Genomic DNA, 17,624 nt, shown 5'->3' with positions numbered 1-17,624 from the left:
GAGATTGTATAGGTGCTACTTTAGCAGTGCCATAGTAGGCACAACTGAGATTGTATAGGTGCTACTTTAGCAGTGCCATAGTAGGCACAACTGAGATTGTATAGGTGCTACTTTAGCAGTGCCATAGTAGGCACAACTGAGATTGTATAGGTGCTACTTTAGCAGTGCCATACTTTATTGCCAGCCTGTCTCTTATACACATCTAGATGTGTATAAGAGACAGTATATAGGCCTCTATATATATTACGTACAATAATATAGGCCAGTTATACATATAAATATCTTTAAACAGGAGTTGGTAAGTACTGCGCTAAATCACTTAAACTAATATCGGTAGGAATCAAACCGACATTCCTCCTGATCTCTCTCAGTGCTTTTCTATACTCGGGTATTTGCCACCAGTAAATCGGTGGGTTTGCCATACTATTCACTCGGAGAAGAATTCGGACACATATTGTACAATACATCCATACGTCATTCCGCATCTGCTCTACACAAAAACTGATGACGATGAGCACAAACGATGGGAACCAGCACATCCACATAATCCCAGTTATAATCGCAAACACTTTAAGGATATGCGCGGTTCGTTTCACTCGGTTGAAGTTTCTGCCGAAGGCACGAAGTTCCTTCTCCTGGTGCTTTATGTAGCGATATATTGCAAGATACACTGATGTGTTGAGAAACAGGAGCAGGATAACGAATATTCCTGTTATCAAGTCCATAACCATGCTATTATCCATATGAAAGAACTTAAATATTAGGATCCAGACGAGCAATGGGACGAACCAAAGCAGTATTAATACAATTAACATACTTTTAGTCATAACATTGGATGCGTACACTAACGGAGACGCAACAATTGCTATGTACCTTTCGATTCCAATAGCCGTTAACGAGAGAACAGATGTGACAAAGATACAATAATTTGTGACTTGTAACGATGCAGATTTTGGTATGTCCATAAATATTAAGAAAGCAAAAAATGCAGTTAAGAAATCAGCACACGTTAATGATACAACAAAAACACTCTTTTTCCGATGCAATGATGTCGCTACAATGAAGCCTAACAGTACTATAGTATTCCCGATAACGGCTAAAATGGTGACGATGAGGTAGACTACTCCGAGCGCCAATCCTGGCGGTGTAGACTTCATTGATCTGAAGGTCATCGCTAGGAGCCTGGGTTCCGTGTGCGAGATGTTTGTAGAAATAGTAGTGTTCATTCTGTTTAAAATAAAATATGTATATATATACAAATCTTTTCGTAAGTATAAGTAATCATCAATTTTAAAACGATGGGCGTATGTAGTCAATTACTTCGTTTGGATATGAGCATACAGGCCTACTTAATGGAGGCACAGATGTGAGTGGCTTCACTTCACTCCCATAATCCAAATTTGGGTCATAATGAGCTCCACTTACTCGAAATCGTTCATGTTTTATTTAATTTTCGAAGGACGATTTGCAAAGGAGTCGCCTTCGCGCTGGGAACGTCTGCATTACGTTGCAAATACGTTGCATTAAAATGTGATAAGAATGTACATTGATTAACATTCTTAAATCCATTTGCTGCAAAGGAACAAATAAATTAGAAAATCAAATTATCGTTATTTTGACATATGTTTAGTTTTTTTTAAATGTTATTTCATTTGGAAGTTGACACTTTGATTTAATAATAAATCAAATTTTCCTATTAAAATTGTAATTGGTTTTGTATTCGTTTTAATAATATTATGAAACTTGTGACGAGTTTAATAACACGGGAAGCATAACGTCAATCTGATGACGCAACGGTTTATACAAAATCACAAATCACTGAATGTTGAATCGATAATAATAATGATGATGATGATGATGTTGATAACAATAACAATAATAACAACAATACTCTAATAACAACAAGGATAAAATAACAATAACAATGACAACAATAACAATAAAAATAGCAATAAATAATAACAATAATAATAATAATAATAATAGTAATAATAATAATTAATAATAATAATAATAATACTAATAAGTAGTAAGTAATATTGGTAATATTAGTAAATAATATTATTCCAAACCCATTACCAAACGCCTTTGCTCGGAATGTAGCTAGGCCTACTTTATAATAATTTACCTCGGACGCAGAGTAACGTGGCAGTGTATTAAACCTTATGAAAATGATTTTTTCCTAGATGATTTTCAACAATTTTAAGTAAAATATAACCCTTCGATTAGGAAGGTTCTGAATATTTACAGGTTGATTAAACAATTGGACGCGTTTTTATCACTCTGAAACAATCAATTTATTATGTTTTTATCTCACGCTTAGGCTGCGCATACAGATTGTCATATTATTTTAGTAGAGTTTAGCTTTAATTAAATGAGAGCTGGACAGTACATAAATAATCCATAAAATGCATTACAGTAAATATTATTCATAACGATTGTAGCTCATTCTATTCAATGATAATAGGAGAATATTCATGAAAACATATCGTAGTTGAATTGAAATTGGGTCGCCAAGGATGATAAGCTAGAAAACAGGATCAGCATACCATAAGATACAGATTAAAACCCCTAGATTTATTCAAAACTATTTATGTAAATTTATCACGACATTATTTGAAACACGTTCGTTTTCAGTGACTTATCTAAGAGTATCGAAATATGGGTGGGGCTAATGGGGGCTTGTGGGTGGGGGAGCTAATGGGGGCTTGAATCGACACGAGTAAACGATGGAGTTTGACACTTGAGCAACAGCAAACAGAGGAAGGTGGAAGAAAGAAAGAATGCAAATTATTCGATTCAAATAAAAACAAAATAAAACTATAGGCCTACATAAATATAACCACAACCGTATATTATAAAGTATGAGTATTGTGTAACTAAGCATAGCAAATTCCGTAATTAAACTTGTTCGTTAATATAAAAGACTAAAACAATTCATTATATATTATATAAGAATCTAGATAGGCAACATCGTTTCCTAGATTTGAGTAGATTTATTAGTAGGCCCTACAAAGATCTTGTCAGAATGAGAATCAATCAATAATAAACTCACCTTCTAACCGAAAGCTATTGAAACAGCAATCGATTCCATAAGAGCTATGTTTCCTTGATAAGTACATCGCCCATAATGTGTACAGGACGGATGAATATCTAAATAATTTAAAGAACTAGGTGGCACTGTGCCATCCACATTGGCGAGATGAATTCAAGCATCGAATGCGAAAACCATTAAGCTATCTTCACGTCCGGCGCGGCAAACAGTTATGATAAGAACGCTCCGCTAGATTAGACGTTCCGTCCTTCTTTGGAATATGTTGCCGCTGTTGGTGACAATCATAATAGGCCCGTGCTGATATAGTAAAGTAGGCCTAAGTTAGGAGAAAAATACAGTGCAATGCAGGCAATTGATGTTTTAAGCGGCTTCAATAGGCCATACTTGTAAGCTGTTACATTTGAAGTCTTGCCATAAACAAATTTTTTAAAAAGGCTAATTATCGGAGGAGTTGTGATAAATGAGGGCCGTCGGATCCACACCGGCTGCATCGGACTTGGCCGGACCACTTCTTCTCTATTACTTATTTAAAACAAATATATACTGATACATATAAATCATATGAATAATTATTATCACATTGCATTTTAATGTAATATATTTAAACAAAAATCCACCATACGTTTGTTTAGGGGGTCATCATCGGAATCATCATCATCATCATCATCTCATCATAATTATCATCATCATCATCATTGATATTTGGATGATTATCAACAGCGTCCCTATTATCATTTCATCATCGTCATCATCAATTTCATTATCATCATGATTGTTATCATCGTCATCAACATAATCTTCAACATTATCATCAATGTCAGTATTTATCATCGCCATCCTTCACTGGCCTCATGCCTGTCGTAATGATTATCATTTTCATTAGACTTATATTACCATTATGATATAACGTTTACAATGTAATAATCATCTACTAATAGTACCCGCCATAAATCTTTGCTAAATTCAAACGAAAATTAAAAAAATAACATGCTAAATAAATTTAATTATTTTCGAGTACCGGTAGTTTGTTCCGATAAGAGAACTAAAAACCTTTTTAAGTGCCTCGATCAAAGTCCAAGAAGGTAAATCCGATACCGAAACCAATTTCGATTTGTTTTACTTTTAAGTACTTTCTGCTAACCGACCACTTGATATGAAATGGACAATCAAGACTTAGTTCACCAGTAAGATTCTCATTCAAAACAAGTCTGTCAGCAATGTTCAATCTTCGCCGCCTGGCTAATGTTGAGTCATAATGGAACGCACGCATTTACGAGAAAATAAATTGAAATAGTGTACCGTACACACTGGAGATGATGAGGTTTGGCCAGTCATCAATCACACGCCTTGTTTGTCATACACAAAAGTACAGGCGTTATACATGCAATGCGATATATCTGGTCAAGACGATGGTAATTATTCCCATCACATCTAGACTCATGCCATCAATATATGGACTTTACACGTGGTGTTTCCAAAATTATTATATCAACCATCTTGCATTAATTATAATATATATATAATATTATATATATATATATATATATATATTGCCTATTCGAGGCAGTGCATATAAATGGCTTTATTATTATTATTATTATTATTATTATTATTATTATTATTATTATTATTATTATTATTATTATTATTATTATTATTATTATTGTTGTTGTTGTTGTTTTTCCAATAGAAAACGGTTTGTTTCATCAAACAATTGTGTTTCGGATAAAATTAATTAAGTTTCCTGTGGTGTTCTGTATTGGAACCCGCTCTTTTTTAAATTCACATTAATGATCTTCCTAATTCATCAAACTTTTTTGATTTTCGTCTATTTGCTGACGATATTAATTTATTTTACTCTTTTTGGAAACATTCTTGATTTATCAGATATTATTTTTCAGTTAAAAATTATCAGTTTGTATAATTCTAATAAATTGACAATAAATTCAGAAAAAAAACTACTTTTATGATTTTTTATTTTAAAATTTATATAATTATTAGTACTCAAAATTATTTTTCTATTAATAATGTTTTAATTAAGAATGTTTGTTAATTTTGTTTGTATTATGTTTGACAAATATCTGTCCTGAAATTTTCATATTGAGAATGCATTTAGAAAACCATAATCTGCCTTTGTGTTTAAGCTTAAAATTCTTGATATTTATAAATTACATGAACATATATGTTCTTAGATCTATTTTTGATATTTATCACGGTAGAACACCCCATTCTACTAACGATTACTTACTTACAAAATGTCAATCATCCATATAACACTAAATTTATTAAAATGCTAAGGTTCCCTTTCCCAAGCCTCCTATTAATTTAGGTCAACAGAGATTTTCATTTAATTTTACTAAATTATGGAACATACTTTTAAATACAAATATTCAATGTTTTTCTTTTTCTGCTTTAATAACATGAAATAATCATATCTTTCCTTAGTTAGGCCTACTATAAATATTACTTTCAGGACTCAAATTTTACAGCAGTTGTTAAAGAAAATGTATTAATTATATTTCAGATCAATTTACTTAACTTAACTTAGGCCTATCACATACAATTTTAATTTAAAATTTTATAATTATTTTTGTTTATAATGTTTGTTTATCCTGCTTCCGTTATTATTGTAAATTCTACAATAATTTGCAAGCATTATTCGAGCATTTGAAATACGAATATGAATAGTTTGAATAGAGTTATGATTAGGCCCTAAGTGTTCCACTAGTTCCTCGAGGGGACTAAATCCAGCAACCTCTTGGTATCATTAAGAAAAAGTCTTATATAGTTTTATACAGTATATTTATAGAATTGGTGCATGCTAAATTTGTTTAGTGTCGTGTTGAATAAAAAACACATAATAACACCATATAATGTTAATTTGACGAGCTAGGCATATTTTCTGATATAGTACAGTACAATCACGTTTTATTTGCGTTTATATACCGGATACATTGATCTGTCCATATACATGGTAGTTTAACAGACAACTCACTCAAGGTAGCACAGAGCGAATTATGATTGAAGACATATTGGAGACTAAATACATTCGGCGGTGAGTTTAAAGGAATAACGACTAATCAAGTCGGGTAAATTAAATCAAAGCACGCAGTTAGATAATACTAATAAAGCAATTGAAAGCTACAACAATCGATTCAATCTTCTGTAATATATATTGAAGATTCTACAACCACAACACGTGACAGTTTTGACAAACACATTCGTTCGCTATTTACCAAGTAGGTATGTCTTGTGTATTTTCAATGACACTACACCCACTTCGATCTTACATCTCTTAATATATTAAAGGCTTTTAGTGCTTTGGTGTTTATGTCAATTAGCTCCACATCGTTAAATTTTAGTGTGGCGACCAGTCTAGAATTTTTATCTCTGCTTATATCGTAAAGAAATACCCGTGCCTTGTCCGTTCTCATACACGTAAAATACAGCTCTTTAATCAACTTTTACAAACAGTGACGTACACCAATATTAAACGGCGCCATCATCAGTGTATGTTGACTCAGATTTTACGGTGTTTCAAGTGCATAAACAGAAACGCACTCTCTTAGTAATTAGAGAGCGTTTCATGACAATTTCTATCTAAATTGGTATCCATGCAATGCTTCGCGCCGTGTCCTAATTGGGTGTCTCAATGATAGACATGTTTATTCATATCCATACTTGACAATACGGAGGAGGAATATTTCATCCATGATAATACTATTAGCACTCATTGACTTCTTGATTAGGCATGCGTGCATGAATATGTGTTTCGATGAATGAGCACATTGATGGGGCAACAGATCCGACGTTTCCAGTTTCGACTGCTGTGGTAAGCTGTTTGGTACCATCATACGGCCATGACCACGCGTTTTTTGAGGTGAATATACTTTTGCTCAAAGCTAACGAGTAATTGTGAACATAATTGTAAGGTAAGACAATACAGTGTCCCTGTTAATGTTATTTGTCGTCATATGAAAAAGTACATAAATGCTTAAACGAAACTAAATTATGCTGTTACATCCAGAACGCCATGTATTCTATTCCGTCGATAAAAAATAAAATGAATGCAATGAAATGCGAACTTGGACAACTCAACCATTCCTATCTTTACATTCTGTATCTCCAAACGCGTGGCGTTTTATTATTCACACGCCTCAGCATAAAAAAGGCCCTTAACGCTAAACAAACAAGAAACTTTGCTATAACTCGTAGACCCAACTTGGCATACTGTGCCTTCTCAGAACAACTGATTTTATTCTACAATTTATCGAATTCACAATATTGAAAAACAATTTTACTTCAACTGGCACCGGTAGGCTACTAATAAATATGGGCATTTATAATGCGCCTCTTCCTTGAGATTATAAAGCGCAGGAACAGGCAACCCCACCAGGTACCCATTTTTTGCTCAAGGACACAAGAGGATGCGCAGCGAGGGATTAAAACTCCGACCTCGAGGTTGGGAAACCAAACCGTTTCTGCTGCGCCAAAACGCCATTCTATCTTTGATGTTATTATTTGTTGATTATGTTTAATATCAATATCTAAATAATTAGTGTTTGTACATAATATCACATTGGCAAAACAAAGTGTCAAAATGGAATAGGCCGACGTTTGTTTATTAGAAGGAAGGCGATGACGCAGTGGTTTCCATTCCTGTTCTTAACTTTGTGATACGGTACAGTATATATTCCGTGCTTTGGGACGCCAAAATGAACAGTTCTTTCTTATGGGCACCGTTTCTACTGTCACAAGGAACCGTTGAGGACGTTTCTTCTCGTCAGTAGAAACAAGTCTACTTGTTCTTATTTCATTTGATATTGCCTTGTAATCATTTGGTTTTATGTTTTGCGTTTCGGAGCATTTGTTTATTGTGCTGCTGTATTTTTTTAATTATTATTATGGTTCAACCAGTGTTTCAGCCCTGGTACAAGCACTTCATGACTTATGCAGTACCATATTGTAAAACAGGACCATATTGTAATGCAGGACCATATTAAACAGTGGTAAGATCTCGCCTGTGTATTTATCCTGCCTAAAGATGTTTTAAATAAAATAGAAACAAATTAATAAATTTAAATAAAACTATAATAAAATAAGGAGTGACCACTTTGGTACATATAGAGTGGCTCTATAAGGGACTAGTTTGTGGTGAAAGTAATAAATTGGACTTTAAATTGGCTATTATAAGTTGCGGTGTCATTTATGGTAGTATAACCAAGGCAGCTTATTGAGTGTCACTGCCTTCAAACTAAGCTCGTCGCTCGTGCGACTTTATTGATAACAATTATACATAGGCCTATGGTAAGCAAACCTTATAATGAAAATATTATATTAAGACTAATGGGCTTATGTTAAGGAAATTATGAATAATGATGTTTGAATAAAAAACGGGTTACCGGGTAGCACAGACACGAAGGGACCCTTAGGGGCGAAGAAAGTCATTGGTCGAGTTCCTAGTCCACATTTCAAGCGCCCTGAGCATCTTACATTAGATGGATATGTGCGCTATATAAAACGACACTATTATTACTATTAATGATAAGGTCGACTAGGCCTATATTAAGGAATACCAAATTTTCACGCGTAGTGGCATAGAAACGTAATGACTCACATAAAAGTCAACTGCGCATGCAAGAACTTTGAGTTCTCGCGCGCTGGCGAGTAGTGGGACTCCTCATTTTGCAGACAACGTATGACGCCCGGTAGGAGTTCAATTAGTGGTTATGATACCACCGGTTTATACTTCCGGTGAGATGTAGCCAAATATAGGGCCATAACTGCTATTGTCTGATGATGACGTGTGACACGTCGAAACATGTCGTTTATTTATACAGTATCATTTATTTTATGGGATATATTACTGCATTCGTAATGATAATAATAACAATTATGATGTTGCGCTTATGAAATTTTCATTCTGTATCCGATTGAAATACAGTTTCTATACAGACTCGCCAACGTCCTCATCACAATGTGTACGCGTAACTCTATATGTGTCACGTAGTCTCGAGAAACATGATGCTCAGTTCGTTTGATTGTGAGCAAGACTCACTTTTGTTTGTAGCAGAGACGTCCGACCCGTGCTCTTTCATCTAGTCTAAGTGGAACTTACTATTATGGGCGACATGAACAGAATATATTTGCAGTATAACTGTCATAATAATCAGAATAATGTTTTTCTTTTATACGATTATAGTAACGACGTGTAGACTGGATCTGGCAGCGTACGTGTGGTGTGTTGACACCTCGAATAATGTCGTATACATGTTTTCTACATGACGTAGCCCCACTGAACAACACGTGACGAAACCACTGATACACTAATGACATCGACAGTGAAATGCAGATTCGTGCCAACTTTCTACACACTGACTTACTATTTATCCATGTCAACAGTCTCAGCTCATTCCAAATATTGCCTATCGATTTTAGATTGAAAAACAGAAGAAATACACGACGGCTGTTACCGAGTTCATGCATTAACTAATTCGTCGATGACATCATATCGCTTTTTGATGCACTGGTTATTTGACCTATAACATTTCTTTTTTTTAAAGATCTTTCAAGTTTAAGCATGAAGAGGAAGCTATCTGCTTCCCTAACCGATGATAAATAATTCGCTTTAAATCAAGAATAGTCAGTCGAGCCTTGATATAAAAAATGTAATGTGGATAATCTTCTATTCCTGAATATCCGAAACATGACTTATTTGGTATTCATGTGGTTGCCTGCAACATCAATCTGCTGTAAGTGAATGTCAGACTTCATAATCAACGTCCACAAAAAAGGTAAAACACTGTTCGCAGACTGCTGAAACATTAACGTTTGCTAAATTATCGGCCGACTAAATACATTGATGCATATACGAGATTTGATGAACATTATATAAAGTAGTAAAACTTTGGATTATATTTTCAATTCTAAACTGAAATGTACAGGCATGTTACAGAGGCTGTGTTTGTCAATACAATGGACGTTTATAGATTCAACAGTAGAATATATAATTCACTGTTGTATTGTCTATTGCTAGTCGTCATGTACGTAGATTATACCAAAGCTATACCGCATCGACGGAAATTAGACTTGAGTACAAGTAGAAATAATATACGACTGGATACGGACCGTACTTATATAATTAATTCCAACTCATCAGCCGTCGACAGACTTTACGATCGTAATTCTACTGATAGGCCTACGTATTCGATAACTAATATCAACGATTATGATTCGGACTATGACGCGGCATCAAGCTCCATGTATGTTATAATCATTTTAACAGTACTGGTTATATCTGCTCTTGTAATGCTTGGAGGATATCTATGCCACAAAGGAGAAGCCTACCGACAATCGTAGCCAATTAAATAACCGAATTGACAGATTTAAGGAAAAGAGATCAAATGTGCTGAACATGTTGGGCAGCATTACGTGATATTTTTCGATCCCTAAGTATTTTTTATCTCAATGCTGTTACAGCCAGGCCTGTTGAAACGCATGCTAATATGAGTATTGTCCGTTTGCAAACAGTTCTAATTGGAACTCGATGGCTTGGCACGGTAATTATATTGAACACGTTTTCAATAAGGATATTTGGTCTACTGTCAGAACGGTAAATAAGGTCTCTTTGATGAATTGTGATTCCGCTTGGAAAATTGGAAGGTTTTTACCAGATTTAAAAATGTTTATATGCAGTTGTGAAAATTTTCAAGTCAAAGCCATTCAGTGTTAAGTCATCATATTGGTTTCAGATTAAAGACTATAGGCCTATGGACCAAAAACCAAAACTACAAAAACAAATGTTTAATTAAAAAAACAGAAAAAAACAAAAAAAAAAAAAACAAACCCAAAACCTCCGCACCTTGGATCGTTATTTGGTCATAACTTAGAGCCTCAAAATTGCTTAGACAGAAGAAATGTTATTGCTACCTTCTGTTTGTGTTAGGCCTTATTTTCACGAACTGCTACGCAAATGTCAAAAGTATGAATCTGTGTTCAACGGGTAGACGTCCTACCGTACGATTTGATGGCAGAAGACAAGGAAAACTAGGAACGTGGCAAGAATAGTGTTTTATATAACGTCGTTGACCATCTTGGCGATGTTGTAGGTCGACTGTGGGCAAAGGCTAAAGTGGAACTATTCTCGTAAATGTCAGACATTATATGCCATTTCTCCAGAACAGGATTAAGAATTATTAGCTCTACAAGTTCACGTGAATCTTTGGGTCATTTAATATCAATAAAAGAGGAAGCCTACAAAGCGTTACTCTATATCGTCTACTCCTCACATTAGCTTATGAATTCTGTTTAAATTCCTCCATGGGACAACACAGTATCTTTTTTCACAGTGTATTTTCACTTTAAGTAATCAAATAATTGTTTTTAAGTACTTATAGAATTAAATGAACCAATGAAATATTATTTTTAGTATAAGAATTATATAAATGCCAGCTTGCACAAATGCTGGCCTCTTGGCGATTTACATAATTATACCTGTCATTTGAACATAATGATGACAGGAATAATGATAAATGGCTGTTATGATGAACATGCTAATTGTCGATGTTGCTTTCACATGATTACATTTTAGTTCACTATTCTGGGTCATTGATACACAGTTATGTCTCCCTTGGTATTTATTAAAATATAAACAAATTATCATTAGATTCAGATGTTTAATTGCACGTTAGAACTCTTAATTCTACATGCATGTACATGCATTATTTGTTTTGAGTATTATAATCGCTATCCCTCCAGGAGAATAAATCACGGATAGTATAAATCATGGGTGTGTACCGTATATAATAAGCATTGGAACTGTTATACTGTGATTGATTTTTGAATTATATTGCTAATAATTGGCCTGATTGTAATTGTACAGCCAAGTATACTCCCCAGGGAGCAAACATCTTTAGGTGACACTAGCCAATGTGAAATTTCCCCTTTACTAGGAATTTAGTCTTACAATATGACCTAGATTCTATGTAATTTAATGTTTGTCCTAAGAACAAGCTCCAGTAATAATTATACGTATGATACATAATTATAGTTATAAATAATTATTATGCTAATGATGATATTGATAGGCCCTATTATGAAAATATTGATAAATCCATAATGATATTAATCATATTAATAAATCATTACAGGTACTTGAAAAATTTATTGTATTGTCTCTTGTTTAATAAAATTTGTATTACTGTCATTAGCATATTAAGTTAACAATAATTGTCTTGAGTTAACGTACCATGGGTTTATGCATGGTTGTACATGCGAATTATGTTGTGAATAAAACATATGAAAAGAGAGATAATAATATAGTTAAGGGGTAACCCTAATCAGGGGATCATATATTAAGTGGGCACTATTTTGGTCCCAAAAGTGTCCCTTAATTAGGGTTCTACTGTATTAGGCTTGGCCTATTACTTTTGTTATTGCTGTTGATTGGTTCATCATCATTATTTTTATCATTACTATTACTATTACTAATTATTATTATTATTATTATTATTATTATTATTATTATGATTATTATTATTATTATTATATTATTATTATTATTATTATTATTATCATTATCATTATTATTATCATCATCTGTTACTGTCTGTTATTATTACTATTATTATTATTATTTTCTATATTTATCTTTATGTAATATGTGTGTATGATAATAAAATCCCAGGAACGTGAATACGCCGACGATCACTGTAAATATCATCACAGATAGGCCTATTACTGGTACTAATACAAATAGCCATCTTTAAAAAAAACATTTGGCAGACATTGACTTGAGGTTGTCATTAGTAGAATACTGCTTTTAAAAACTTCGGTATATAATTTGAAGCGAACCAACAGCAACATTGTCATATACTCAAAGAATTTCTTTGAAAAGTATATTGAGGCGTTTACAAGATGCGAATGAATAAAGACTGCTTTACTTATCGCAACTGTACAATCATTCTGCATATTCACAAGTCAGATTTTGACTCAAGTAATGCATCACAGAAATAACATTGTCACTTAATATCCGATCTATACTATCTATTACTAGAGTTTTAATGACCTTTACAATAAAAGAAAATATGCCTAAATTACGACAAATAATTTACGGGTATATTTTTAAACCGCGCTTGTTAAGTTTCATCCAGCAACCACAAATCGATGTTAGGGTAATCTCAGTTTTGTGAATTTAGCGATAGGGTAATAATATCTTAGCAGAGTGTATAGCGGTAAGAAATACATGCGCCGCGCACTATGTGATGGAAACCACGTATAGGATAAGGTAACGTAATACGGTGAGGTTTTGGTGGCGGTTGGAAACGACTGTTGGTATATTGGAGCGTTTACTGTCCGATGACGCACGCAATCTGCCGCACAATTTACCTATCTGACTTACGTAAATGACTTTATTTTTTATAACATTTAGTTTCTTTTAGTTTAGTTGTTTTTTTCTTTCTCATTGAACGCACAAAATTGTTGTGTGCCACTGAAACAAAAGTGTGTGTTCAGTTGAATAAATAAATAAATAAATTTGGCGTAAGCAGAGCTCTTGTGTGCTGCAGGTTTTATGTTGGTGATGAAAACTGCGTGTTAAGTACAGCGATTTCAAGTGTGTTGGTTTATTAAAGTGATATCATACACGCGCCGTAATTCTTTAAATTTACCTCACTCAGTAAGAAATAATGCAGTATCGCTGTGGATAAGATCATTGTGTAAAATGGTAGGACTTAATAATAACAACATTTTGTTATAGATCTGTGCATAACGACATTACCATTGGGCTGTTGTTGACTGTTCACATATCGATTTGTCTAGATCAATGAGTAAATGGACAAGGCGGATTAATATCAGTTTGATTAATGGGAGATCCTCTTAATGAAACATTTGGTTAAAACCAAATTACAAATCGACCTCTATGCAAAGGGATTTATTAATTAATGGTTAATTAACGTTGCATTGAACAATCATTAATTTTAGTTATAGCATCCAAATTGCCGATCAGATTATGTATTGTCACTGATTGGCATCCGATAACTATATTTCTTTATGGTTATAACCTAATGCTTTCCTGTTTTTGCTATGTATCCAATTGTAATATCTCATTTCTTTAACGATGGCGACGGATATAGATTACTTAAAACTTTAAGATAGAAGTGTCGTTGTGTAAGACATAAAGCCGGCTATACACTGCGTAGGCAGGCGATTGCGCTGCCGTCGGCTGACAAATCCATCCGTTATGACACACGCCGTACGCTGATGTCGGTGGCAGACGCGTTGCGTTAAGCCAGGTAGGCCTACAAACTGCTACCGTCGTGGATTTATAACTGTAACAGTTATAAGTCCTTGGTCGTACGCCGAATCCAACTCCGCTCCCTGTGAGCGATGCTGCCTGCCGATTGTCAGTGCAGTCTGGACGGATCGTAGTGCAGTCTGGACGGATCGTCATTTTAAAACGATCCGTTGCGCGCACGTCGTCGCTTTCTGGTTCTAGTTCTGGTGGGTAAAGCCGACCTCCTAACGACTCCAAAAGTGTAAGAGTACCGTATACCATACAGGAGGGGTAGAAATAGTGTCGAATGTAAGGGAAAGGTCCACCACCGCAGTTTAAGACACGCAGCGTCAGTCATGAGCAGGCTTCCTGAACCGCCTCAGGCCGCATTGAGGACCTGATAGGTAGGATTCTCACAATCACACGAGCATTGGCTTTGCGAAAAAAAAATAAAATAAAAAACACATTTGGTTGTGAAATCTCGGAGCGTTGAGAGGTAGAGTAAGCGAAAATTACACCTCCAAGAAAGGAGGCGACAAAAGGATGCTTTAAGGATGGCGTCTTCCGACGATCTCGGCTCAGTGTGGCCGTCGTACGTGCTAAAATAGGGGTGGAATAATTTTGATTAATTCCATAACAATGTGATTGGAAAACGAGTGCAGTACGGTATCTTATACCATTAGACCACATCTGGGCCTATGATTAAATCCAAACGCTAAAGATAAGAGAGACGGTCACTCCGGCCTGCTTCAGGTTTCGAACCTTTACCTTTACCTTTACCTTACCTGTGAGATTGAAAGCAACATCCTAACACTGAACAGTTGAGTCACACACCCATATTACAATTTGTTCCAATGCACTGGGATTGTAAGACAAGCAATTTAAACAGCAAGTCAGATAAGATTGCCCCCCCCCCCACCTCTCCTGGAATTGGAAGACGAGTAAGTCACGTCCATTTAACCAAATGATTGGAAAAGGGTCTCTTAAAGAGTAGTCATACACACTTAAGTTTAATACCCTGGCATTGGAAGACGGACATCTTAACCAGTAAGTCACAACCATGTACACTTAATACACTGGATTGGAAGACGAGCTTCGTAACCATTAAGTCACATCCATACACTTAATACACTTGGATTAAATCAATGTCACTGAATTAGAAAACAAAAATTTATAGGATTGTAACCGATGCCCTGGGACTAGAAAACGAGCATCTTAACCAGTTATCCATATTTAATCCAATGCCATGGGATTAAACGATATTCTTAAAGGTACGGTATAGTGCTAGGGCTTCTAATAGTCTTAAGAATTAAATGAATTGTCCTACTATTTAAGTTTGAATATATCATTAGCTTACAACTGAAAATCAGAGCAAGAAAAATGTTTTAGCTTTTTAAAAATTTTATAATTTCAGTTTCTTACAGCTAATTAATTCATTAAGCCTAATCATTATAGGAAAGTCTACTTTTTCGATCAGTACTTAATGAAACTTAATAAAATGAAACTTAATAACTTGCGTAATTCTTTTGAATGAGCAATTTTATGTCTTCTTCATCAGTGGCAAAAGTTACCAAGCAAGAACATTTTTGATTATACCGAAATAATTTCATATCAGTCTGACGCGTTTGTTTACGTTTAAACAACGCATATTAGTGTCAATCTGACGCGTTTGTTTACGTTCCAATACAGTAAATTACATCGTGGTGTACGATTATCGTACTACTTGGTAGAAATGACCAATAATGACGATGAGTCAGTTATCGGACTCGCAACATTCCTACTTTCAAAATACCTAAACAATTGAACCGCTGATAAGACAAATATTATTATACGCAGTATCGAGAAAGCAAGTTTATGTAAATCAAGAGGCCCTAAGAAAAATATATAGCTTTTCAATACTGTTTATATTTTTATTTTAAAAAGATAGGCTATTTATATATAGGAAAACATAATTGATTCACTGTTGTACAATATGATTACCGGTACTTTTTGTAAAAAATACCCCAACAAAACCAGTTTATCGAATGTTCAAAAGATAGTTATAGGCACAGAATGAGTGGGAGGGTGGAAGGATAGGCCTGATTATCGGATAGTACTGTACTTCCTTTTAAATAGGCCTAAAAGAGACTACTAACAATGTTGTGTTCAGAGATTGAGGCTGACATCGCTTAAAAATTAAGAACAAATTAAGAACAAATTGAGGCAGAGGTAAAATGTCAAATGATGTTTTTCCTTTTTAAAAATAGAAAACCAGAAAATCTTATTTGAACCTTATTTACAGTAGTGACTATGTAATACCCTAATACAGCACTAAAATGTACTGCTTTAGACCTACAATAATAATTTGTTTGAAAAGTGTGTACAAATAAAAACAAAATAAGCCTGAAATCGGAAAAAATAAGAACAATGTTCCTGGGCAAAATTTTACTGGTTCTTATAATATTTTAAAAAAGTGTACTACGTAGCAGTCCTCGACGCAATCAGGAAGGTTCACGGATTCGACCTAACACTCAGCATCACCGAAAGTTGTGGAAACCAAGCAAGCTTAAACTGGGATTTGGAATTGTTGAGTCGACAATCTTGCATTTAGCAATCTGAGTTTTTGGGCAAATAATAGCGGAAGTCGGCATTTGGCACTTCGACAGAGGTGACACCGATGTCTTGAAAAGCTGGTCCCCATTCTTCGGGGGAAAGAAACCAAATCGTCTGCGAGAAAGACAATTCTTTGTAATTTTTACAGTTTAAGGGCAATTCTAAAGGACATGGAATTGTTGAATCAGAAACCTGACATTCTTAAAACATCTGCAAACTGGCTCGATTCTTAGGATCTTAGAAATACCATTGATAGTGGGGCGGATATGTGACTTGGGCGTGCACTTCTGGAAAGAAGCATGAAAATTTGTCCTAGGGGTTTTTGAGTACGGTATGCCGATTTCAAAAATTGCGGGAATCACGACGTCACTCTAACAGTTTTTGCCGAAACTTGAAAAAATAAAAATGGCCGCCAAAAAACATATTTTTGGCAGTTTAAAGGCTCTAAGAGCCCATGTTACCATATTCTTGGTGTCAATACCTATGCTCTTTAGTTCAAGGAATTCAATAAAACATTATTAAAATACAGTAAATACATTTTTACCGTGGAAATGCAAAAATATATAGAATATTCAAATTGGCTGCCAAACAACACAATTTTGGCAGTTTAAAGGCTTTAAATACCCATATAACCATAATCGTAGTGTATTTATATATATGTATTTATATATATGTAAATATATATATATATATATATATATATAT

At 34.4% G+C, this 17,624-nt stretch overlaps 1 protein-coding gene and 1 long non-coding RNA gene across 2 annotated transcripts; one reads left to right on the top strand and one right to left on the bottom strand.

The window, feature by feature from the left end:
• Positions 1-267: 267 nt before the first annotated feature.
• Positions 268-3,231, bottom strand: LOC117108299 (adenosine receptor A2b-like). The gene is made up of 2 exons (XM_033250278.1): positions 3,056-3,231; positions 268-1,227 (listed from the first exon to the last, which is right to left on the bottom strand). Exon 2 carries the CDS (start codon positions 1,224-1,226, stop codon positions 285-287), a length of 942 nt encoding a protein of 313 aa, XP_033106169.1. The 5' UTR covers position 1,227; positions 3,056-3,231; the 3' UTR covers positions 268-284.
• A 3,347-nt stretch (positions 3,232-6,578) lies between these two features.
• On the top strand, positions 6,579-10,896 carry LOC117108380. The gene is made up of 2 exons (XR_004445361.1): positions 6,579-6,987; positions 9,258-10,896. It is a non-coding gene; the product is annotated as an uncharacterized LOC117108380 (long non-coding RNA).
• Positions 10,897-17,624: the final 6,728 nt, after the last annotated feature.

The sequence above is a fragment of the Anneissia japonica genome, unplaced genomic scaffold (genome assembly GCF_011630105.1).
Source record: "Anneissia japonica isolate Jap-2015-1 unplaced genomic scaffold, ASM1163010v1 scaffold426_len1935630_cov189, whole genome shotgun sequence".
Taxonomy (NCBI): domain Eukaryota; kingdom Metazoa; phylum Echinodermata; class Crinoidea; order Comatulida; family Comatulidae; genus Anneissia; species Anneissia japonica.
This window is presented reverse-complemented; position numbering and strand designations above follow the sequence as displayed.

Excerpts from the sequence above, each read along its gene's own strand:
- LOC117108299 (XM_033250278.1), bottom strand. The coding sequence starts at position 1,226 with ATGAACACTACTATTTCTACAAACATCTCGCACACGGAACCCAGGCTC.